The sequence below is a fragment of the Gambusia affinis genome, linkage group LG05 (assembly GCF_019740435.1).
Source record: "Gambusia affinis linkage group LG05, SWU_Gaff_1.0, whole genome shotgun sequence".
NCBI classification, from domain to species: Eukaryota; Metazoa; Chordata; class Actinopteri; order Cyprinodontiformes; family Poeciliidae; genus Gambusia; species Gambusia affinis.
The window spans coordinates 17,881,598-17,907,134 of record NC_057872.1 but is presented as its reverse complement, the minus strand read 5'-3'; the positions used below and the strand labels follow the sequence as shown (position 1 = coordinate 17,907,134).

The following is a 25,537-nucleotide window of genomic DNA, read 5'->3' as shown; positions in this document are numbered from 1 at the left end:
TTGAATAGAGGCTCCAAATGTTTATTAATAAATTAATTAATTTTATATCAGTCTCCTAATGGAAAAATAAATTTAATACAGAAAAACAGTGCATCATTTTAGCTTTCTAAATCTTATTTTGGCTTTTACTATATTTGCAGAAACTACATTTAATTAGAATGCTAAATATTACTTTCCAAATTATTGATCAGTTATGAACTGATAAAAATTTCGGTGTTTGTAATTTATCTTTTGTACCTACAATTTTTATGATAGTGTTGACGATCTCTTACGGAGTTCATTCTAGCAGAAGAAATCTCTTACCCAAAGGGATTTGTCATGTTAATTAAAGGTTAAATACATATATGAATTATGCTTTATGTTATTTAACTATAAATTGCTGTACAAATCAAGAGCTGTAAAGGTCATGTTAAGCTAATATAAAACATTAAGAAGAACTCTGGTGCTGTGCTATAAAAAGATCCCCTACTGGATCTGACCAATATTTGCCTTTAAACTTAAAGTTTTATATATATTTTATCCTGCAAGCTTTTCTTATACTTGGGTATTAGTTAGATTTTTTTCTTAAATCTGACTTAGACCATGCCACATTTTAAATATTAGTGTGCAATCTCCTATAGCTCTGGTCAGACATTAGGGCAGGAATGTTGTTAAATTTCAGCTTCAAGGTTTGTCTCGTGCTCATCTTTTTTCAGAGTTGACTTAGAGGATTTTTTAAAACAAGAATGGCATGCTTAATTTAAATTTTCTTTCTGTGTTTTCTGATATGCACAGGGTCAGAATTGTGCTTACATACACTCCTACAAACATTTGCTTAAACCTGGCAAGTACTGCGATCAGAACTACTCTAGAAACTCAATATTAGTCGGATTTATCTGTCGCTAAGCAATTTTTCAGCCAACGAGGTTCTACTTCTATATTGTTCCACCTGCATTGTAAAATGCATCAGCACTACAGGCAACGAAACAAACTCTCAGCATGATGTAGCCACCACCATGCTCAGTTCTCTATGATTTAGAGAACTGAAAGCCCCTCCTCAATTTGTCCAAAGATACAAATTAAGTAACTGTGTTTCGTCTGACTGTAAAGCCGTTCACCATGACCATGGTGAGCATATGTGAACTTCTGAACATTCCTATAAATGGGACCTCCATGTGTTTCACTGCAGGTGTCTTAAAAATGACTGTCTTTCATTTCACTTAAACAACAGCAACGTTTTTTATTTCTATTATTTATTTCATATATTTAAGTACATAACTTGCAATAAAAGTTTGTCTATCAACACTGCATTTAAATTTCAAATAAGTGTCATATTTAGTGTACATTTATCATTCAGAGTGAAAGGTTTTAGCCAGATGGGCCTGTAATACAGATGTCTCTTTAAATGAATAAAATTTAATGCAAGACAGGAGGTAGAAACAAATCTCATTGCCTTTCCGAGTGTGTCTGTGTTTTTGTGTTTACTAGCGTAGATGCATACTTGTACGTTCCCAAAATGTGCCTTCACTGACGTCAGTGTTTCCATCTTAAAAATCCAGCCTGATATAAATGTGTTTATACACTTCTATAGTTTTTTTTCTTCATTTAATCATCTTTAAACAACCACTGTACAGCCGAAATGTAACAACACAGTGTGTATCCAGAACTTCGTGAGCCTCTCAAAGCAATTCACGCCTGGCAAGGATCATCCTCCTGTAGCCAAGGTCCAGAGGCGACTGTGGAGCCACCTGGCAGGTGACCTTGTCCCTGACCTCAACTAACATTTCAAGTGGCTGCATCGCAGGTCCTGTGTGCAGGAGGAGAATAAAGAATAAAGAAGCAAACATGCAGATAAAGACATTCGGAGCAATTGTTACTTAGTTACAAGGACAGGCAGAATCAAATGCACAAGGTTCCCGCAGTATTGCAGCTGTAGCATAAACATGCACCTTTTTGTGTGCATATCACACGCACTGTGGTACAATTCAACCACTGGAGTCATGTCTGTGGTGGCCATTGGTGTCTCTGTAAGGAATGCTGGCTGCTTTGTAAAGGTGAAAAATAACTCTTAAAATAAAGGGGAGGAAAAAGAGTAAAATAAAGCTGATTTAGGATCTTCTTTGTAGCAGCATTTGTCCTCAAGTGCAAACTCATTGATGCATCTTATGGTACATTATATAGAGGCTTCCAAAAGTATTCACACACCATTTACATTTTTTATATTTTGTCTTATTACGACATAATATTTAATGAATTTTCTGTGAATGTTATGTGAAAGACCGAGACTAACTAGTGCATGATTGTGAAGTAGGAGGTACTGATGCATGACTTCCAAACTTTCTTACAAATAAAAATCTGAAAAATGTGTTGTACAGTTATATTCATACCCCTGATTTTAGTGCAGTTCAACTATTTGCCTTCAGAAGTCATTTAATTACTTCTGAATTAAGTAATGCAGAAGTAATTACTTCCAAGAGTCCAAGAGTTACGTTGGACTCTAACTTATATTAGAGTCCAACGTAAGTCAGCAATAAGTAGAGCTGAACAATATATTGTAAATTTATCATTATAGCAGCATCACTGTTCACAAGAAAGAGTTTAAAAGAAAAAAAAAACTGGATCGCCTTCTAGTGCCATGAATTAAGGCTCTCCATGACAGTAGGTTTATTTGGTGTTGTCTGTTGTTTATAGCAGAAGAAAATGTTTTTAGGGGGGCATTAGGACATTCTGATAAAGTCATTAAGAGAAGTCTGCTATTTGCCAAAATAACACATATAGGCCAATTTGTGATTTCTTTTCCCCCAACATGTTTAATTTTGTTCTGGTAGCTGGATAGAGAATTTCTTATCTGTAATTTATAGTTTCTATGAGCCCAAGGCCAGAAAACCTGAACACTGTTAAGTTAACAGTTTATTTATCCACAATCAGTAAACATTATCTAAAGTTTTATTAATATAATACAGCCCTAGTATATACATACAGTATGTTCTGTTCTGCGAAGGCCTCAAAATTTGAAAGCGTTAGCAGGATTTCACAAATTCTCCCCATCCATTTGACTAAATTTGGGCAATTTTGCAACAATCAGTGGGAAGCTACAATTTCGGTAAAAGGTGGACCTCCAAAGCTCTGACTTAGAGGCACTGATTAACAGTGTACACTGTACTCTTCAGACTTTTATCTGAGGAAAAAAGAATTATTGGTATGAATACTTTTGTGAGACACTGTATCCAGCTGACTGCTTTTGGTGGTATTTCTGTTAATATAAGTTAAAATAAGGATTTCCTCAATCTCGTCATCTGAGCAAAAGAGTGGTCTAACAGCGATGTAGAAAAAAAAAAGATGAGAAACATATTGGAACCCATAATGTTGCAAAAGACTAAATGCAATTGCACTATAAATGGTCATTCTCTATTGATCATTGTTCTCCTTGTTTGTAAAGAAATTTGGAGCTCTGCGCTGATGTTCAGTCCATCGAAGCACCTCTGAAGTAAAGCCGTTTTACTGGAAATGGAGGCGACAAAGAGGAAAATGGGGGAAGACTTTTGAAAAATAAATTCTGAATGTTTTCACTTTTGTCAAAATTGTACTATCTTGTCGTCCTCTTTCCTCTTTTGCCCTCCTTTTCTCGTCACAGCGCAGACTCTGAATAGAGAGCTCCTGATGACCCATGAGGCACATGAGGCGCCATCAGTCGACGCAACGACGAAGTGGAGGAGCTCAGATCTCCACAGCTGCGCAGGTGGATCCCTTCTGGCGCTCGACTGCTGTAGTGCCGGTTGTGCCTACTGTCGCTATGGGAATGGTGATGTCCCCGGCGGTGAGGGTGATGGGAGTGAGCGTTGGGGTGTCCGCGGCTGGTGCTCCAAGGGGTCCGCAACACCTGGAGGTAATTTAATAAAGCTGAAGATGAGCTGAAGGCTGGAGATACTGAATAAGTGCTGAAAATGGGTTGGAGTTCGGGTGTCATACTTGCTCAGTAGACAGGTGGTCAGAGCCAGCCATCTCCACTCCACTTCTCCTCTTTGGCCCCTGTCCTGTGCTCCCAGCATGTTCAGAGGGTGGCCCCAGGTTACGTTTGGAGCGCTGCAGGAAGCGAGCCACCAGAACTCGGGTAACCTTACAAAAAAAAAAATAATAAAAGCAAGAAAGGCAAGAATATCAGAGCTTGGAGTCTTTTGGTGTTTTTTTTCTTCACTTTTGGGATGTAAGTGTTACCTGATTTACCTTCAGGTCTCCCAGAGATCGGTGGCAGTCTTTCGGTATACGTATAGGTGAGGTGGGTGCAGGTTTAGGGGGGATTTGCACACCTGTGGCTGCTGTCTTAATGCCACCTTTACTTGGCAGAGCAGAGGGAGGAGCCACAGAAGAGCGAGGCAACAAACAAGCTTCGGAAGATGGAGCTTTGAAGTAAAAAAAAGGACAGAAATTGTAGGTAGTTTATGCCAGTTTATGCAAAGTGTTTTTGTAAGATTAATAAACTTACAAAAGCAAAGTGAACTTAACAAGTCAAGTTCACTTTGACTTGTTGTTTCAAAGTGAACATGACAGACTTTAAACGTTGCATGGTTGTTGACACCAGATAGACTGGTCTGAGTATTTCAGAAACTGATAGAGTAGGAGTTTCACTCAAAACCATCAAAAATGGTCTGAAAAAGAAAAAAAACAACCATTGGGCAGGAAATGTATGGAGAAAAAGAATCTTGTTGGTATCAGAGGTCAAAGGAAAGTGGGAAGAAATAGCAGCAGAAGACCAGAAGACTAACTTAGTTTTTAGCTAACTATTGTTAGCTAAGAACAGGAAACCGAGGGTATAATTCACATTAGCTCACAAAAATCAGATAATAACAGATTGAAAAAACATTTTCTGCTCTGATGAGTCATTCATGTCATTCAGAATTTAACATGAATGACATGAGAGCATGGATCCATCTCATGTTACAAGGTCAAATCATATCAACCTGCTTAGAACATGATAATGACTGTACTCCAGTGGCCTCCACAGCCACCAGAACCTGATCCAATAGGGCACCTTTAGGATGTGGTGGAACAGGGGATTTTCCTCTGAGCCCTTACCTGTGTCTGTAGATGCCTTGCTGCCTCCGGATCCAAAGTCAACTGGAACAAAAAAGGAAATAAAAGCATATTTTCGTCATCACTGTAAAACTGGAGTAAATGTTTTCTTGTTAATCCTCGCCTCACCTGTGTCTGTTGAAGAGCCGAGGCCTGGCTCACTGTGCGACCTCACAAGGCGTAAAAACCCTTCACTTTGTCTACTAACAGTACCTCCATGTTTGTCACTTCTCTCAGCCCTTCGTCGAAGGTAAAGGGCCCCATGAGGAGGGAGCAGTCCGTTCCCGCGCTCACAGGCTGCTGAGGAAGATGATGGAGGGGGAACAGATGAGGCCGGGGCAGCTTCCTGGTTTGAGGGGTCGGTGAGGTTCACCTGAATCTCTGGGATGAAACGTTGCTGTTGATTTGGAGAGTTTCCTATTGCTTCCAGCTGGGAACAGCTGCTAGCTAACACAGCCTGGCGGTGCAGCACAGGAGACCTGGAAAACAGACTGGGAGAGTTAAAATTTCTCCTCAAAACTAAGGAGGAATTGAAATTTTTTTTTTGAGCTTTTTCTCACCTGTATGTATTGGTAGCTGTGCTAGGTGAGGAGCAGGAATTAGACCTTTCTCCTCTGAGGAACCGTCTTGCCCTCGGTCCTCCTGCCAGCGGACTCTCTGGTGTTTGACACTGTGAACCACGGAAGAAGCCGTCGCCCCTGTCAGCACAGGTCCTGTTGCCCCCATGGGTCCTTATCCCAACCTCCATCAAACAGGAGTCTTCAGAGGGGGAGGAATCATCAGGGATGTCCACAATCTCTGACATTAACAGAGAACCACTATCCATAGATACTAACAAGAAAAAAAATATGTTTTTCTTTATTATTCTGGAAAACCCTTGAATGTTCAGTCAAGTTTTACGATATTAAATATGCCATCTTGTTTGACATTTCTTACCAGTTCCTAAAATGTATCTACATAAAACTGCAGATTTCATCTAAATCTTCACATTTATTTTTGAGTGGAGATAATTCAAATAATTCAACACTAAATTACTTTCTAAATATCAATAACCATTAACTTAAATAACATTCCCAGTTAAGAAAAAACTTTGGATGCCTGTCATGGTTTGTACTATTACTGAAGCAGCTTTATGCTTCATTTTTAAATTGTGCTTAACCACAAGTAATAATATATATCTCACATTTCCAACTGTTAGCTAAAGAAGCTAACGGCACAGTTTACATTGGGGTTATGCAGAAACAAAAGTTGCATGTTATTATTTAATGAGGCATGGCTATTTGGTGGTTTGATGTCAAGGAAATGGAGCAGAAGCATTTTCTTAAAAAAACCCCCACATCTAATTCAGTTGTAGGAGAATGTGATATGGCCATTGTCCAATAAAAAAACAAACTAGAAGTGTTGGACAACGACACCAAAAAGTTAATTTGACACAAAAACAATACTGAGCATCATCATGACATCCATAGTAAAACTTGGTGGTGGCAGCATCATGCTCTGTGGCTACTTCTCCTCATAGAACTGGGTTTTGGTGGGGGTTGTTAATGGTGATACAATTTAGTTTTTCCTCCAATCTTCCAGGTATTTGCTAGAAAGCTAAAAGACGAGGAGGGAGTATGCAAGTATGCAATTTTTCTCTCATGACTTCATGGAAAAAAAAATACTTGTGACCATGTCATATTTCATATTTCCTTTTAATAAATTTGCAAAAATTCCTACATTTCAGTTTTTTTCTGTCAAGATGGTATATCAGAAAAAAACAGGTGGTATGATGTACCACCTTGATAGATGGTACATCATACCATCGTGTACATTCACAAGAAATAATTCGAGCTCATTTTTATTTTAGCAAATGTCTCCAATGAAAGAAAGAGTGAAAACTTTAAAGGGGTCTGAAAACTTCCTGTCCCCACTGCATTAGAGCAATATAATCTTGCACTTCTATTGTTTTTGATTTGGGATTCTTATTTCATTAATTATTGATTGCTGTTTGAATATCAAAACAGCGAAAGAGCCATTTCTAGTTTACTGTGGGCTTTTGCTATTTCTCTTTGAACCCTTGTGTTTTTATTTACATTTTGAATGCAACTACACAATTCGATTTACCTATGTTCTACACACTTCACACAACATGACAGACAGACATGGATGGACTGTTTTTGCACCTTCTCCGCTAAAGGCTGTAGAAGTCCCTCTCTCTCCAGACAGCTCAGTACCATGGGCGTCAAACACTGTTCCCTTGACAATCACAAGAGACAAGGACCAGGACAGTATTACACAAAATGAAGAAAGATGCTTCAGAGTGACATATAAAGGTTTAGCAATGCCTGGTCAACATCTCTGTTATTCAGAATATTTAAACGTACCATTTTCCTAAAAGCTAATGCATGAAACATTATTTTAATCGAGTAAAAAATATTATTTTGATTTCATTTGTAAAATTCAGTCTCAGATGATTGCCATCACAGTTTTTTGGGGGGGGAAATTGTTGTTCATCTTAATCGGTATAACAAAAATTCATTTCTAAAACTAAATCTAAACAGGCCAAATTCAATTGCTCCCACTCTTTAGTCCTAAGCCTTTGTTTTCTGCATGTTTAAACCAGGGAGTTTGTCATTCCCAACATTTTTGTCTTGTAGGTATTTTGTATAACTTACTGGACACTTTCAGGAAGTGGGTTTTATAAAGAAGTGGCTTAAGACATTTTCAAGGATCTTACAAGGCATATTCCCATATTTTAGGAAAGTACATTGCAGGTTCAGGAAAGTACATGCGATTTTTTAAAAGTCCCAAGTCCGTTCCTGAAGTTGCCTTACAAGTTTCTGCAAAGTGACAAATAGATTCCAGGGAAGATCCTGTGAAGTACTGTGAAGTAAATTACAAGACAAAGTTCAGAAAATGATCTAATAAATGTAATAACATACCTGATACATTCCTAGAAAAAGTAACCAGTAAGCTCAAAAAACATTCTGGGAAGTACCTGTTAAGTTCTATGATTTGGGAATGTACCAGGTAAGTCTTTGAGTTCCAAGGACATTCAAGGAAAGTGTCTGGTTAGTTCACTATAGCTTCCAGGGAAGTGTTTAGTAAGTTGCTTGAAAGTACCCAGTTAGTTTCAAGAAAGTTGCAGAAAGTACTGGTTAACTCCCTCAAAGTTACTGTGAAGATCGATCAAAGTACCCGGTAAGTTCATTCGTTGCTCTATCATGCACCAGCATCCCTGTTATTTAAATCCATTTTATCTGCTAACTTTTGTTCTTATCAAAATGAGGTAATGTTTTCTTTCCCAAATATCCGTAGTATATTTACGAAAGAAATATACTTTCATAAATATATAAAAGTTTATCGTAAAGCATATTTTACAAAACGTTGTAAAATAAATGACATTTATTTATGTCCGATGGTACTGTGTGTCCACAGAGGCTCACCTGGCTTGCAGCTCTTTGGCCCATCACAGCTTCGTATGGAGGAGGGCAGTCAGTGGGATACAAAGGGACAGGACTCTCCATGGAGCCATTATAGGTAATGCTGGATGTTGATGCAAATATGTTAATCATACTTTAAAAGAGTGTGTTACATTATAAACACAATGGCTATTACAGAACAAACAGATTAATAATATCATAAAAGTACTATACCACCTCTGAGCATCTGTCTCTGAGCTGCAGGTGTATTCAGGGGGATAGTAGGGAGGAGGAGGAATGGGGGGGACAAACTCCTCAAAGTCCATGATGTTGGTCAGGAAGGCATCTTGCGGAGTGGTGCATTCTGGGTTGACTGAGCGGGAGCGGTGAGGGGCGAGCTGAGCGGTAACCACAAAGGATGCATTAAGGTTTGTTTGTGTTTAAAACTGATACCTTGAATTCTAGATGCGACTCTGATGCATGGTAAAAAAAAACAGAAAACGATCAGCCACTTAAATGAAATGTGCTGCGTCGGCGCTCACCAGGTGCACGAGGTCCAAGGAGAATATATGGATACTGCAAGTCACAGTGGACAGCGTACAAATGATGGTGGAGAGAATGCTGAGACCACATGCACTGAACAGGAGGTCCTGCACAAAAAAAAAGGCATTCACAAAAAACTCAACTGAAGCATTTTTTTGGTAATTCATCTGCTAAATACCATTTACCATTTACACTTTATGCTTAAAGAAACTATATGTTTCCTGTGTCAGGCAATTTTGTAGGGTGCTAAACAATTTTTGGAACATTAGTAAAGATGTGTAAAAACCCCTAAATAAATAATTTGTAGTTAACACTGAAAATGCTTTATCAATTCAATGTTCAATCAAAATGTATTTGTTGAAGAATGTTAAAAAGACACTTTTTAAACTTTCCTAATAAGTAATTCATGCCTTCCTGTTTCCATAGGATATTGTTATGATGCGATAGACATTATGCAGAGGACCATTTCTCTCAGTCAACCTTAAAAATCAGAAAGGCAAGAGAGCATGAAATTACAATTATGTTACAAAACATTATTCGTCTATATAGTCAGTGATATCAACAAATAAGTTTGAAACAAAAAATGTGATGTGCAAAGCTGCACCAAGAAGGGGAAAAATGAATTCTTCCCCAATATCTCAAATGCGAATGCTACTGGGAGTTTAACTGGAACTGTCAGCTTTGGTCGGAGGAGACCCTGAAACTGTGGGCTTCTGGGACATATTTAAAATATTAAGAGACAGAACATAAAAATCACTCCTGGGTGAGGAGAGGCCAAGAGTACATAGAAGAGGCTCCAATATTATGGATAATCTATAGAAAGTGTGCAAAAAATATCTGTCTCACTACGAGGTCCAAAATTTTCACATGGCATATAAGACTTAGCACAGTCTATTTTTATGCTGGAATAAATATTTTTATTGTAAGCTTTTTTCCCCCCCACACTTTTGCCAGGAATAAATGTTACCTTTAACTGATGTTTGACTGAGTGACAGTCACCATTCAGGGACAGAACCAGGGTATCCTCATCCACCATGGAGCAGGCTTGAGTGCCTGCACAGCACACACAGAGACCATTCTCCACCTACACACATTATCATACAGAGGGAATCACAGTAAAGCACCGACTGGAGCTCTTTCACATTATTCAAATTATTCCTGGCTCATTCTTAACGCATCTGCTTGGAAGGACATTTCAGCACAAGGAGGGCTACGGGGACAAGACAGCAGTTCAGACATACCTGGCAGTTGAGCATTGACTTGACCATCTGTGCGTTCTGACAGGAGAGCATAGAGCCGGCCAGGCTGAGGATCACACACACTGCAGACAGCAACATGAACAGTGACACCTGTGGAGGGATGCAGAGGCCATGCTTAATTTAGAGCGGGTTATTAAAACTGTCTGCAGCCAGGCAAGGAGAACAGATGACGTTAAAGGACACAAAAACAGATTTCACTGTTCATATTACAAAGAGGACAAAACAGTCAGTGGACAGGTAAAGAAAGAAAACATCCTGAAGGTTTGTTGTAAGGCTGCATGTTATTTTTTCAATATTATAAAGCTTAAACTGCCACTTTGGTACAGCATCCTACTTAAACATTATGCATCTCAAATCATTGTGATGGTTTCTATACTGAATTAATTATTCTGCATAGTGAATTAATTAATTATGCAGCATATTTAAAGCTGCATTATGTAGCTTTTATGGAAAATATTTATTTTTGAAATAAAATTATCATTATATTGTGACAGTAGATAGATAATATATAATATAATCTATTTTCTTATAAACATGATTGTCCTTTAATTAGCTCAATCTTTCTTCAGTCGACTCTGACAAGCTTGCTTGTCCCTATGCTGCCTCATTCATTCACACATAACATCTTGCATAGCATAATATTTTCTCTGTAAACACACACACACACACACACACGCAAACACACACACTGTTGCTTCTCTGATCATGTTCTCCTTTGGGACAAAATGGGAAATACTCCCGGAAGTTTGAAGACTGTTTTTTTTTTTCCAGTCATGATGAAAAGTTGTTTAAATGCAGTGAAAAACATACCACCAGTGTTAGAGGTCTTCTCCATGAGATTATTCCCACTATCCCTGATGCCACCACCTGGTGACAAATGCATACATAAAACACACACGACTTACAGTCAGCTTGGTTTCATCTAACAAGCTTTAGCTACAGACATACTCACAAAGAAGCCAGCCCAGAATGGACAGGACTGCCGGACGCGTGCGGATGAGGTGAAGGCCATGCTGGTGAAAGAGAAGGCCAGAACCATGGCTCCCAGCCCCAGGTGGCACAAACCCAGGTAGAGCAGCAGACGGGCCCCACCGGGCCCCCTGCCTGACATGCCTCTGCGACTGTCAGACCAACCACGAGATCCAGAGGCTGAAGCCACGCTGCTGGAGTCTGAAGGTGAAGGCATGGTTGTCTTGTCTATGTGTGTGTCCGTGCGTGCGTGTGTGTGTGTGAGTGTGAGGAAGATGGGAAGATGTTTACTTGTGCACTGAGTTCGTATAACAAACTGTGTAGGCAGAAACACAGAAGAGCAGAGGAGGAACTGGTGTAAATGCTGGCATAACTGTGTTACAATTCATGCATCAAGCTGACCCCTGGCAGGTGCAATGATTCCTGCGTAATGTCCAGACCGGTCACCGAGTCCAAGAACTTGATCAGCAGAAAGCTGAGAATAGAGCAGCCCTCTACACAACCACAGCACTCACCCCACTTGACGTTTGAGCTCTTCTGCTGCTGCTGCTGATGCTGAGACAGTTAGAGTCGACGCAGCGTAGTCTCAGTCCATGCAGCGCAGAGTACACCTTGTGCCACTTTCCTGTTCAGTCCGAGTAAAACACAACTTTAAAGCCGAGTAAAACATCGACTCGGCTCGTTTCAAATCCTCCCTTTTCGCATCATTTGCTGCTTGCAGACGCGTCCTCCTCCTCCTCGCCGCCGGCTCTCAGCCTCTCCCTCATCTCGGCCCGTGTGGCATTGCGGTATAACCGGAGCCCCGAGCAGGCCGCAGGTTCTCGAACCGTCCCAAAGAAAGCGCCCAACGATCGCTCGCTGTTTTGCGCTCCGTGCAGCAAAGGTGACATGCGTGCGCCCGGTCATGAGGAAAGACGTCCCGACATGTGCGCTCCCTACCTGGCGATCTTACAGTTCATCATCCTACAGGAGGAAACACCAGTAAAGGGATGAAAAGATGATATTGGTCCGTCCGGGAAGCAGCGGCTAATTATGGCGACTTAGGGATGGAGAGAAATATCTGAGCATAGATTTGCTAACTGTCTTAAAATAGCAGCCAGGTGGATCACATGATATATCGAATTAAAAAAATAACAAAGAACTTAATTTCTGAGCTTTTGCTGTGGTCCACCATGATCCCATCTTTCTCCTCCTCCTCCGCTTCTTTCCTCCCTGCAGTCACGCGGGCATCCCGTACGGTCCGTGTGTTAGTGTGAGCGTGTGTTTCTCTCTCTCGGTGTGTGTGTGCGAGTGTGTGTTTACCTCTTTGCTTCCCACCAAGCCTCACACAGCCGTCACTTATAGATCACGCACATGTACCGTATCACTCTATCCATGTTCATCTTTGTTAACCCTTCTTCGTTCTCTCTGCATCCACCTTCCGAAACTTGGATGAATAATAGTTTTTGCAAACCGAAAAGCTGCTCCTCATGCGTGATGACACGGCACGCCGAACGTGCAGACAGCTCGGGAGATGCGGCAGCTCGCGCGAGCACAGTCATAAAGGTGGTGCTGATGCTGGGGAGGAGGTGGCGTGGGTGCCATGGCGACAGAATCCGGCACCTTCTGCAGTAAAACGGAACGGGCAGCAGTTAGCCGGTCCTTCATGAAAGGCCTGTATTCCAGTCAGGCCTTTAAGAGTTTAACATAATGTTTGCTTCTATAGATTCAGATTTTAGGTACTTAAAAACAAAAACAGAAAAATACTGCATACATTTTTTTTAAGATTCTTTCCTTAAAAATAACTTTCAACTATAGTTGTAAAATGTTTTTGATTGGACTCCACTCTGCTGTATGCCATTAGTTTAAAATGTTCTTTTACCAGCCTTTTTCTGTCCATTATTATTAGCAACCCTTGAATATTTTGCCATCAGCTTTATCTGGTACAATCACAAATGTCCAGCTTGATGAAATTTTATGTGACGGACCAACACAACGCCACACTGGCATCATTGTGAAACGGAAAAGGATGCATCGTTCACAACATTTTTTACAATCGAAATTCATCAAAATCATTAGACTGGACATTCAAGTCTCGCCACATAATTTCAACTGAATTTAGGTCTGGATTTGATTCCAGCTCTGCCTGAGTATTTAGGATTGTTCTCCTGCTGGTACAGTTTTTTGCAGTCTTCTTCTGGATTGATCTGCAACAGCAAAGCCTGTTGGTAATATCAGGCTGTGGGAATATTCGCCTGCTGGAGGAAATGCATTGGCATTTAGTCCCTATAGAAGGTAAGATGACAGCAACTGGATATAGAGAGATTCTCTAAGAAACAATGACCTGACCCCGAAGTAAAGATAACACAAGAGGGCCTTCAAAAGCACTGTCAACATGCTTGAAAGGCTCAAATAGAGCATTGACTGAGATCCAATAGAACATCCTTGTAAAGACCAAAAAAATGATGCTCTCACAGGTTCTCATCCAGTTTGATTGAGAGTAAGTGAATCTGTGGAGAACAAAAGAAAATACCCCAAATCATGTGTAAAGGTTGTAGAGACATTTAGAGGAAGACTTCATATAATTCCTCTTAGAGGTATTTCCACAATGTATTAAGAATGTGGAAATACTTAAAGCTCTTAGTTAAATGTTTGCTTTTTAAAAACATATTTATAAAACATTTCTGACACATTACCACTTTCTTCTATGGTTTATTTTGTTTAGCTTATTTTTCTTAGAATAACAAAATGTAGAAAAAGTGAATGATTGTTAACAATTTCGGATGGCGGTGTAAAAAAACCAAACCTGTTGGTTTTGAGCTTAAACCTTGACCTTTCAATCCCATTTAAGATCAAACAATAAGCTATATTTAACACAATCTGTACTGTACAAGAAAGTAATCACAATTCATGAAGACACAATTAAAAGCAATCACAACCACTAGCACTTTTATAGTATTTGACTTTTATTAATAAAGAATCGGGTCTGTAAAGGCCTTACAATGGCAGATCCACAACAATAAAAGTGTAACAAATATGACAAAAAAATAAAAATAATTAACAAATTCTGGTTTTCAAGAGCTCTGGTCTTTAAGCAGAAAACAAAGCTGCCATGATTAACACCTGCAGTGGGAGTGAATTTCAGCATTTGAAAAACTGCGAGAGCAGGGAGACAGTCACGTCAAATGAAGCTAATGTGCGGTAATGTTTAGGCACTTCAGATAAAAGGCAAGCCCATTTCAATCAATTCAGTGCGAGAGGCATGCAAGCTCTGCTGCTCCCACATCTCTCACATCCTGTCCTTTCACTTACTAACACCCATCATTCCTCCATCTCTTCCCTCAGCTTCTCAGATTGCACTTCTAGATCTCTGCTTGATGTCGTCTACATTCTTCATCCAGCTAGTAAATCAGGGATTGTTTGACAAACGGCTTTTGTTTGGATTCCATTTGTGGGATTCATTATTATGGAGAGAGATTTCAAAAATTCTCCAGGGGAGGAAAACAGGACGTCATCAGGAGCTTTAACATTTAATGACACACTCTCGTTGACTGTTAAATGGAGCAGATGACTTGTTCAGTCATCTACTTTTCAGGGAGTAAACAATGCCGACTTGGGAATTCTTAATATATATTTTAATATATTTATACTATGTATTTGCATGGCAAATTTACAGAAAACAAAATGTCAGAATGTCAAGAATTTCCTACGGTAGTTATCGCTGGGATTTCAATGACAAATTTAAGGCATTTTTCCTCCTCAAGTTGGAATTATTACACCCCACATTTTAAAACAAGAACAGGAGGCCTTGGTTTGAACTTACGGTACTATAACATGTTTCTGGTATAGCTCTGTCTGGATGTCACGAGTCTGATGTAGGCCTTCTACAAACCAGTTTGAATTTGTATTTAGGAAAATAGTCATGTCCATCTGACCTAAAAAGCCATGTTTAGATAAAATTAAACCATTGTATGTACAGGGAAGTATATATACATGTATATATATAAGTGTGTGTGTGTGTGTGTGTGTGTGTGTATGTGTGTGAATTCAAACTCATTCACATAATTCTTGTTTTTAAAAATCATGAAAGTTGTTCAATGTTATTTCTCCACCCCAAGACAAAAACCCCCAAAACAAATTATTTAAATATAGTGAAACTTATGCCCGTATATATGCATGTGAACTCTGACTGGAAACTAAACCAATCACTAAAGACATTTATATTCTACTGCTCCAACATTTAAAATACCTAAACATATTTGACTGGAGTTTTGGCACTTGGACCTCAACATAAAATGGCAGAAAATCATTTTTAAAAAGTCTTTGATCTGAAGTGTTCTGATTTTCAGGAAATATCAAACTCCTGAAAGCTGCTACAGCATGTGCTCAGATGAATAAATGATAATATTACAACAGTGCCAGTGCAGGAATTATAATGAGTGTGGGAATAAGCTATGAAGAATCAGATTGGACACAGGAGACATGGAACATGTGGAGCTCAGGCATTTGGACACTTTCAGCATGTTTTTGTGGCAACAATCACAAAAACAAAATGTCTCAGAATAATAAATTAATTTGGCCATGCAAAAATTATTGTGGACTAAACAACAAGTTTGTTTTTTGGCTATAAAAACAAACTCTCAGCACTTGAACGTATTGGACCAGTTTCGGCCAGCAGATGGAGACAGAAAGCCTTTGCATTTTTCCATGGTGCTCTTAAATGTCTGTGGCATATATATGTCACTTCTAAAGGATGGCACACTTTGAGGGCGGTTTCGCTGTACTGCTGGTGATTTTCACCTCTTTTCCCGCCGAACCCTGTTCACCAACGACAAAAGGGGCTAAATGTCACAAACATGCTCTCTTACTTTTTCTTAGGAAACACCTTTATAAACAACAACAAAAAAAGAAGGGACATACCGGCTTCTTGGTGGATTTGTGCAGTATGTCTTGTGCCAAAGCTAGAAAAGACTGCACAGCAGACAGATTGGAACACAAAAGCAGAGGAAATAAGATGTAACCTTTGCAGCACATTAACGACATTTACATAAAACAAGCCCAAAAGTTCAGTGAGGTGTCCAGTCATGGTGGATTCATTATGGCTCACCTCTTCCACATTAATGCTGGACTTTGCACTGGTCTCGAAGAACCTGATACTGTGGTCCTTTGCCAGCTGTCAACATTAGAGTAAAGAATATGACTCACAACCACATCCTGGTTCTTATCTAAAGCAACTTTAAAGCCGTTAGACAAGATAGGTCAGTATGCTTGGCATATTTAGTCTGGTAGAATTTTTTTTTGTACAACATACTGAAAATGTATCATCTTTCTCCCACTTATGCATGTTGCTTTGAGCCACATACAATAAAAACAAAATACAAATGCTTTAAGGGTGGAACTGCCCATACAAAGCTACTGCCAAACATCAAAATTGATATAGTAGACATTAATTATAGTCACATCAGTTGCCTCACCTTCTCTCCCGTCTCCTTGGACACTTTCCGTTTTGACTCAATGTCGCATTTATTTCCTATAAGCATCTGACTCACCCCAGCAGATGCATTCTGTGAAACAGTGGATGTAGTTATCTGATTAGAAAAGGTCAGCTGAAAATAAACAATTAATCATAACAACATAGCAAAAAAAGCTAGAATGATGTGATTCAACATCAAATACCTGCTGCAGAGTAAACTCAGAGCATGCTCAGTTCTCCTGTTACATGCCAGCTGTAAAGTTATTCTTTTTATGAAATACAAATGTATAATTTTAATCCAAACAAGCAACACTGTAGGTTGTTGTAACCAATGACTTTTATTGCAACTTCGTACATCAGCATGACTTGTTCCCTCACTGTTTGGACAAACTTTTGTTTGACTCCGGTATTAAATTTTGTGGTGAGGGTGGAGGAAAGAGTCCCTTCTGATAGTGAAGCACTCACAGTGCATTGTTGTGTAAGTAAATGCCACTCAGACCTTTAAATCTTTCTGAGGTTTCTTTAGCAACAGAGCAAAACCTTTGATTTGAGTTTTCTTCAATTTTAATAGTAAGCCACCCAGATAGTTTTCTTCTCAGTTTAAGTCAACCCCCATCCCAGATACAGGCACCTTTTCACTTGTTTTGAAAAAACTATTAGCTTTCAAGTGAACTGTGATAACTGCTCAGAGAAGCTACTTTAAGTTGACTATTGTGACAAGATTTGAAACTTCAGTCAGAAACCAGTATCAGCTTTACCAAACAAATTAAAGAGACAGTTCTGTTTTTTTTTGGAAGATTGTTTCTGTTTTTGTATTTTAAGCAGTAAACATTTTGTCTGGAATAACTCTCCTTCAATTTCACACAATGTGAAAAAAAAAATTCAAAGAGATAGAAATATATTTGCAAGGCATTGAAGCTTACACTGAAATGTTTCTCACACATCTGTAATGTATAGCACATAGTTCGTCTGGCTAGGTTTTGTTCAATATATGCTCTGTTTTTAGTGCACGCTTTAAATAAGATGGTCATTGTTACTGCCTTCAGACCAAGCATTTCTTCTATGTAAAGAGTGCTTAATGTAAATTTGGAGGCAGCAAAAAAGACAAAAAAAATATTTTAGAATAAACTATAATAAGATTTTTGGAACTAGACTTTAACATGCAAAAGTTTGGTTTATTTTGGCCGCACTGTCATATCAAGTCAGACTATTTTTTAAGTATCATCTTTAACTATAAGACTCTACTTGCCACCTGCTGATGTTTTCCCACTCTAAATTTTGTAAACAAAATACAGAAATTATTACCATAAACTTGACTAAAAAATCTTCTTTGTAGTAACAGAGTTTTTCTGTGCAGAAGCTGAAATGTAATTTTTAATAAAGTTATTTTGTTGTGAATTTGTTTCCCTATTTTGTACTACAATTTGGCCATAAGCTAGAATCTCATACGCAATAAAAAAAGAAGTTATTAATGTGAGTGCATAATGCACCGTGCACTTTTCTTTGTATTTCTAAAGGTTTTGAAAGTCTGTTTTCCTGTCATAATGAATTTGTTGGAATCAGAGCAATTTCTGAAAATAAAAAGTTATCAAGGAGCAACAGTTACAATATTTAGTCTCATTATAATGAAAACAGCCTCACTTCCTTGATGCTCTTCATCCAGTTTTGGATGTTTTCAAAGGATTTCTCATCAGTGATGTCGTAAACCAAGATGATGCCCTGGTAGAAGAGTGACAATTTAAGTGTTCAATCACAACATACAAAATGAGCACAAAGAGAAGACATGCAGCAAGTTATCCAGCCTGCAGCTTCTACGGGTGTGCAGTCCTCACCATGGCTCCCCTGTAGTAGGCAGTAGTGATGGTCTTGAACCTCTCCTGTCCTGCTGTGTCCCTGCACCAATGAATCGAAACATTTCAAGTCAGAAACATACAGTGATACATGTGCAGGACTCAAAAAATATGTATATTTTTAAAAACAATTGCAGTCAAAGTGAATCGTACATCTTAAAAAAGCATGTCGTTACTGACTTCAACATATCACAAAGCAAAGAAACACCTCAGTGACACATCTTACCAGACTTGCAGTTTCACTTTTTTTCCATCCACTTCAATGGTTTTTACTTTAAAGTCAATGCCTGGGAGATAAAGAAAAAGAGGACAGGAAAAGGCAAAATGAGCAAAATGCCCCTGGAAGTCCCTAGGAAGTCAAACATACACACACTGCACACAATATTGGTAAGGTGGAAACTGGCATGAATTGTTTTTTTCCTTTGAGGATGGACAAGCTGACAGACAGCAGGGAGGGGGCTGTCCAACACTAAACTCTGCATGCCAGAAAGCCAGCAGCTCTTTTGGGAATGCAGAGATGGTAGGAGAGATAGGAATGAGGCTGGGTGGATCCTTCAGAGAGAGCAATGAGATCAGTAAAGGGAGAGATAGGGGGGAAAAAGGAGACTGCTCATTAAGCAAGAACATGAGAAAAAAAAATTAGTTCAACAGAATAAACGCTGGAATTCATTTTAGGTTTCTACTTAAAAGTAATATTTAACTAGTTCCATTAAAGTACTTCATAAGTTTCATTAAAGCTGCTGTAAAGTTATTTGTCTTTTTAAATTAAGGTTAAATGAAAAATATCTGGTAGGTTCCATGAAGGTTACATGAGAGTTGGAGTTGAGTTCCCTAGAAGTTTAATGAAAGTACCTGATGAGTGCCTTTAAATTTCCATGTAAAAAAACATGGCAAGTCCTTTTAACGTTTTGGTTGTTCTGTGACAGTTCTGCAAAATACCTGGTAAAATCCATGAAGGAAGCTTGTAAGTTTTATGAAAATATCTGTTAAGTTCCTTGTCAGTACCGGGTAAGTCCTATGGAAAATCGACAAAGTTCCTGCTAAGGAAGGTTCCATGAAACCTACTGGTAAGTTGTCAATGCTCACTTAACACTACATAATGATTCAATGCAAGTACCTGATGAGTTCATTAAAAGTCCTATTAAGGTTTCAGGTAGGTTTCATGCAACCACCAAGTAGGTTTCAGGAAAGTTCAATGAAACCAATTGGTAAGTTCTGTGAAATTCAATGACAGTACCTAGCAAATTTCATGTTACAGATTTCATGGTAAACTACTTGTGTTCCAGATTCCAGAAAAAGTACCAGGTATGTTCCATGAAGGTACAGAGTAAGCACTATGTAATACAGCTTGAGGAAAGTTCAATTAAAGTGCCTAGTAAACCCATAGAACTTGCAGAGTTGAAAGATGATGTATGAATGCAGCTGGTACATTTCAAGGTTCCGAGAAGGTTCCATGAAACCTCATCAGATCCAGGAAAGTTCCTTTGAACCCCCAGCAAGTTCTGGAAAGTAACACCTACAGGTCCTGAAAAGTGAGCTTTAAGCTCAGATATGGGATGCAACATGGAGTGGTATGTAAAAAAGAAAAGCACAGAAGAAAAGAAGAGAAAAATATGAGAAAGAAAGTGGAGACTAGTCGAGACATGAAAGTAGTCTGAGAAACCCGTTTGCACAGTGTTCGGAATCAAACAACGGATTATGAAATGTCAGCAAACATTTATTCAGCTCATAACTCAAGTATCAGAGCGCTGGCGCAGACAGACTGCAGTTAAATAAACATTATTCTCACGTACCGATGGTAGAGATGTATGTGGAGTTGAAATTGTCCTCAGCAAAACGGATGATGAGGCATGTTTTACCCACTCCGCTGTCCCCGATCAACAGCAGTTTAAAGAGGAAATCGTATTTTTTCGCCATGGCTGGAGCCCAGATAAAAGGAAGAGGAGGAGGGGGAGATTTATGCAGTCTCTTTAAAAAAAAAAAAAAAAAAAAGTTAAAAAACTTCCCTTTTTTGTTCTTTGAGTTTTGCCAATCTTCTTTTCTCGTTTTCCCCCTCCCAGCCTGTTCACCGGTAAATTCCGATCCCCCTCAGTGCCTCAGTGCTTAGTTTGGACTGGGCGACAACAAACTCCATCCAAAGTTTACAATGCAAGTTTAAGCTCAAACCTTCATCGCCTGAGCTGTTGAAACTCTATTCTTCTGCACTAAAAGTATCCAAATCCTACCGTTTACAAACACATCGGAAACGCTACGTGGTTTTCAGGCTGTTGAGGAGGAAAAAAAAAACAACCTCGGCCCAAATTCCACTTTGGCTGGGAGAAATACGTAGAGTGGGAGTGATTTATGGGAGTGACTAACTTTTACTGACCGGACGTTAGATGGCGCCACTTGAATTGAACTTCTGTTTATTCCTGGAATAAATAACAAGGCAGATAAAAACGTTACACGTTTCACACTTTAAGGCTTTCCAGTCAAAGATAAACAATTAAAAACATTAAATTGTTTCCCAAAAATAATTTTTAACATTGCGTGCAATGGTGACAAAATATGTACAATTGTCCATTGACAACATTTATACGGTATTTTTCATGAGAGTTTACTGCTCAGGCACAGCAAAACTTTAATGTAAAACTTACAAATAATTTAGACTATTACTTAGACAGCAGTAGGTTTACGTCTTGAGATAAAGACATTTTAGTTCTGCCTGCATGGAAAATTCCAAGAAAGACTTTCCCCAGATACAATCATTGAGAATGAAAGACAACAAAAATAAATTAACTAATACAAAAAGGAAATGTAAAAAACTTAAAAGGCTTGTGGGCAGAAACATCACATCCAAGTACTTAATCCTATTTTCCTGAAGTCAAGAAAATACTTATTCTGCAGAAACATATTTTTCCAGGACTCATAAAACTTGTTTTACACAGTCTTTATATTCATTGGAATGCGTCACTTCCTTTTATGTCCATATGGTCATACAATAATTCATATGTGACAGACTCATGGCTTATATTCATCTGAAGTCCAGAATAATTTAGCGTCCCCTGCAGGTAATAAAAACCGAGTCACTTTCTGCTAAAACCTTGTTTTTATTTTACACGTGAATTATATTTATTTAACTAAATGAAATAAATCAAGAATGATAAAGAATAATTCTTTTTCTTGCCTCCTTCATACTATAGATTGCTTATTTTTTAATTGTTAGATTTTTTTTTCTGTCACTTCTTTTTCGGGGAAATCTTATTAGATAGTAGAAAAAACTTTCGTAACATAGGTTATTATTACCATTAATGTTTCCAATTTTCTATACCTATTTAATTTCTTTGAAAAATGTTACGTTGTCTGTAACGATGTTTTGTTTTTTTTACCCATCAGCCAGCAGTTTCCGGTACGTGACCAACGTGAGTTTTTCTCTTTTCCTTTCTGCAGAGTCTTTGCTGGAAACGCGCAGACATGCCTGTAAGTAAAAATACCGTTTGTAAAGTTATTATCATGATATAAAGAGTAGGCTTACCTTGTAAGAAGACGGTACTGGGGTTGACATTTGTGTTTTTTTCGTGATTTGGTTAGTTGTTTTCTGTTGCTTTAATGGACATGTGGAAATGCGAAGCAAGGCAATATGGCGAGAACACGTGTCGGAGGGAGAAACAACACGATCGGTTAAAACACGTCTAAAGCCCTTCTCCAATGCCTTTTAAATCAAATTTAGGTAGAAAAGGGTTAAACTGGTTCTGTGGTTTAATACTAAAGCACAACCAATGTTTGTCTGTTTAAATAGAGATTTTTAAAAACATGTTTTCACATTTTAGAAATAAAATCTGAGATTGCTATAGGTTTTGTTTTTTGTTTTTCCCCCCCAGAAGTGTAAATTTGTTTACTGTTGTAACCTTTATTTATTTTTGACCATTTCTGCTTTACGTCTCTCGTGGTTCCTTAAAGTGAAACCTATATTCAGGTCACACTCTTTGCCTTTGTGTAATCATGTTATAAAAGCTATTTCCTGTGCTTTTCAACTTGTTTTCAAATCATTTAAGAAATAACATGATTGCTGTTGCTTTTTAAGTCATTTTTTTTAATGTGACTTTCTAACAAGTTATTCTGTCTTTTTTCCAGCTCGCAAAAGATTTGTTGCACCCCAGTCCTGAGGAGGAAAAGAGGAGACACAAGAAAAAACGTCTTGTGCAGAGTCCTAACTCTTACTTCATGGATGTCAAATGTCCAGGTGTGTGTTAATCTACGAGTTACAGTCAATAATCTGTAATCTAAAAGAAATTTATTTAATAATACAAGTACATTTTGCCTTTATGTGTTGCCCTTTCTCTAAACCTGTAGTGATTGGGGTGTCAAAAAAGGCAGAAAGTGACTTTTGCGGTTGTTTATGAACGAGATTTCACTTGATTCGTTTACACAAACAGCTGCATGGACACCAGTAGTCAGCCATTACGTTCGTCACATAGCAGCAGCTCCTTCTTTCGTTTAGTTTAACACCTCCATGACGTGTTTCTTAGTGGGGTATTTTTGTGTGCATTTTGCAGGTTGCTACAAGATCACCACAGTATTCAGCCACGCTCAGACAGTAGTGCTGTGTGTCGGCTGCTCCACAGTTCTTTGCCAGCCGACGGGAGGAAAAGCTCGCCTGACAGAAGGTAGAGAGACCAGTCTCTGGAAAATCCCCTTCATGTTACAGTCAACTATTTGAGAGTCACTGAAACAACCATTTTAAGTGCAGCAAGGTGTTTATTTCAGTTCGATTGAATCACCCGCACTTGTTTATTTAACTCGTCACAGGTTGTTTCTGAAATCCTTGAGCGCTGTGTGTTCGCAGCAACGCAGATTTTGTTCTCGCATGTGCTTCACGGTGTTTTTCAAAGATTACTCTGAGTTTACTCTGTGATGAGTGGTGTTGATCATATATTTCACCCTCTGGTTGCAATATTTATTATAATGGCAACAAAAGTATTGTTTGGAGTTTGGAGTGACGTTTCCAATAAGGAAGTAGTGTGTTTTACTCGTTGTCTTAACTTACACCCACAGGCGTCACTCCATTAACTTTAATTGCTGTGATTTAACACCATGACCTCATCTCCCAGGTTGCTTAAAATCAACCTTTTGACTTCCAAGTTAAGAATTGACTGGAGTAATACACAGAAGATAAGTGTATTAAGTACAACAGAGCTCAAATAGTTGTTTCTCTTGTCACGTAGTCCACCAGAGATGAGAGGATTTCAAAATCAAACAGCAAAAGCATTTAGTGACTCCCTAATACACAGGATCAAACCTCATCTTGCTTCTTTGCCTTTCTTTTGTTAGCCTGAGATGTAAAGTGAAATTGTGACATTTTCTAATGAATAAGTCCTCTTTAACCCATCTGCTATGTTCAGTTGGATTTATACATAGAGTTGGTGAACTCCTGTTATGGATGAAGTGACTCTTGAGGGCAATTGGCTGCTCTGTATTTATATGTAGGGGTAAAAGTAGGTAAATACCAGGGATTTATGCCTCACTTTTTAGATTTTTATTAGAAAAAATAAGCTTATCCTCCTCCATTTTTCAGGTTGTGCTGTCGTTAACTTTTCCGCCTTTGCCTTTGTGTTGCCCTGTCATGATGTTCTCCGTGAACAGGGTGTCTATCGAGGCAAACAGTAACTGTTGGTGCTTGGTGTGAGGAATTCATCACTATTGATCCATTTCTGCACAATCAACTACAAGCCCAAACAAATTACTCCTTTTTTCATTCTGCTGTAGCTCTAAGCTCACTACCAGGTTAGTTTAATTTGTGTGGGGGGGAAGAGTGGATTAACTGCTGCATGACTCTTGAGCCAGTAGAAGAAATGACGACTTTATTTAGTGAATGAGTCGAGCCGAAGGTCGAGGTTTGTTATTTATTAACGCTCTCTCCCGCTCTATCGTGCGTTCTGCTGCCATGGTAACTAACAGCCTCTTTTCTGATCTGCATGGGTGCAGCCTCAACCTTTGACACCAGAGTCATGCTTGTTTTGTAGTGATTCAGTCCATAAAAAGATCGTCACAGCTAGTACCTGTTATGACTCACTTTGACTTGGTTTTTTATATATTTACATCTTTTATCCTTATGTAACTATGGCTCTTTGTTTCAAACTGAAATGGATTATTTGACTAATTTCCTCCCCTTTCCGTTTCGCCCAGGATGCTCTTTCAGGAGAAAACAGCACTAGCTGTCTGCACAGGTGAGAAGGAGAACTTGATGGACGTCAGGCGACGCTGCCAAAGATGCAACGTGGGAAAAAGGAAAGGAGACAACGGGAATAAATCATGTGAAGCAGTTTGTGTAAAAGAAGTAACAGGCCCGGCTGGAATCCCTCAAACACCTAATATCTTCTAATTGTTCTCTCTAAATAAACCTGGGATTCATAAGTTGAAATAATTTCACGTTTGTCATCCAGTTTGTCGCTTTTTATCCTTTGACGGGTCTTGAATCCCACTGTCAGCTTACCACCTCCTCATGATGAGAGATGCTGTTAATTTGTAGGTCCTGGTCTGAATTTATCACTTTCAGCCACACATTCGTGGGAAATTGATCTTTAGTAATGAGACTTGGCTACCTAACAAAATGGATTCCTGCAGATCTTGTTTGAAAACTCTAAAGCTGTCTTTAAGAAATGGAGAGTCTGCAGATGACGCTACAGATTCTCTTTGCTGCAGTTTTATGTAACAGCCTTGAGAAATACTGGCATTAATATCTCAATGCCGTCGTCACTCTTGAGGGTTGATTATGGGGAAAGCCGAGCTTTGTGAAACGCAGCGGCCCGAGGTGATATGTTAAATAAAAATGAGGTGTATAGCTGTAGGTTTAAGCCTTCAACTTCCTGTGGAAATTAAGGGAATTGAGTTCAGAAGGAATGTGAATATTTGAAGCACCTTTCTGTTAAGGTTTGGGGGGGAATTATTCAATGATATAACTTCATTGTTGCCTATGCTTATTTGTTTGTGTTGTGTGAACACAACCTGTTAATAAAATCATGGGAAAGGTGA

At 38.8% G+C, this 25,537-nt stretch overlaps 3 protein-coding genes and 1 non-coding gene across 8 annotated transcripts; 2 read left to right on the top strand and 2 right to left on the bottom strand.

Moving 5' to 3' along the window:
- Window positions 1-1,215: 1,215 nt before the first annotated feature.
- fam189b (family with sequence similarity 189 member B) lies at window positions 1,216-12,756 on the bottom strand. 5 transcript variants are annotated; one of them, XM_044116789.1, is made up of 15 exons: window positions 11,740-12,756; window positions 11,208-11,540; window positions 11,066-11,122; window positions 10,238-10,345; window positions 9,964-10,080; window positions 8,996-9,103; window positions 8,691-8,851; window positions 8,478-8,577; window positions 7,215-7,287; window positions 5,610-5,880; window positions 5,179-5,528; window positions 5,053-5,094; window positions 4,195-4,379; window positions 3,949-4,095; window positions 1,255-3,859 (listed from the first exon to the last, which is right to left on the bottom strand). In XM_044116789.1, the coding sequence occupies exons 2-15, from the start codon at window positions 11,439-11,441 to the stop codon at window positions 3,608-3,610; spliced, it is 2,205 nt and encodes a 734-aa protein (XP_043972724.1). In that variant the 5' UTR covers window positions 11,442-11,540; window positions 11,740-12,756; the 3' UTR covers window positions 1,255-3,607. The 5 variants fall into 5 exon arrangements, with proteins under 5 accessions (XP_043972722.1, XP_043972724.1, XP_043972723.1 ...); XM_044116788.1 differs by having other exon boundaries at window positions 11,208-12,187; window positions 12,527-12,756; XM_044116787.1 differs by having other exon boundaries at window positions 1,216-3,859; window positions 11,208-12,756.
- A 1,395-nt stretch (window positions 12,757-14,151) lies between these two features.
- On the bottom strand, window positions 14,152-20,861 carry rab13 (RAB13, member RAS oncogene family). The gene is made up of 8 exons (XM_044116786.1): window positions 20,320-20,861; window positions 18,753-18,813; window positions 18,509-18,569; window positions 18,318-18,395; window positions 16,678-16,767; window positions 16,311-16,376; window positions 16,124-16,174; window positions 14,152-16,021 (listed from the first exon to the last, which is right to left on the bottom strand). The coding sequence occupies exons 1-8, from the start codon at window positions 20,441-20,443 to the stop codon at window positions 15,950-15,952; spliced, it is 603 nt and encodes a 200-aa protein (XP_043972721.1). The 5' UTR covers window positions 20,444-20,861; the 3' UTR covers window positions 14,152-15,949.
- Window positions 20,862-21,901: 1,040 nt separating this feature from the next.
- rps27.2 (ribosomal protein S27) lies at window positions 21,902-25,537 on the top strand. Its single transcript, XM_044116785.1, has 4 exons — window positions 21,902-21,985; window positions 22,640-22,748; window positions 23,062-23,172; window positions 24,692-25,537. The coding sequence occupies exons 1-4, from the start codon at window positions 21,980-21,982 to the stop codon at window positions 24,718-24,720; spliced, it is 255 nt and encodes an 84-aa protein (XP_043972720.1). The 5' UTR covers window positions 21,902-21,979; the 3' UTR covers window positions 24,721-25,537.
- On the top strand, window positions 22,824-22,955 carry LOC122831886. The gene has a single exon (XR_006370785.1). It is a non-coding gene; the product is annotated as a small nucleolar RNA SNORA13 (small nucleolar RNA).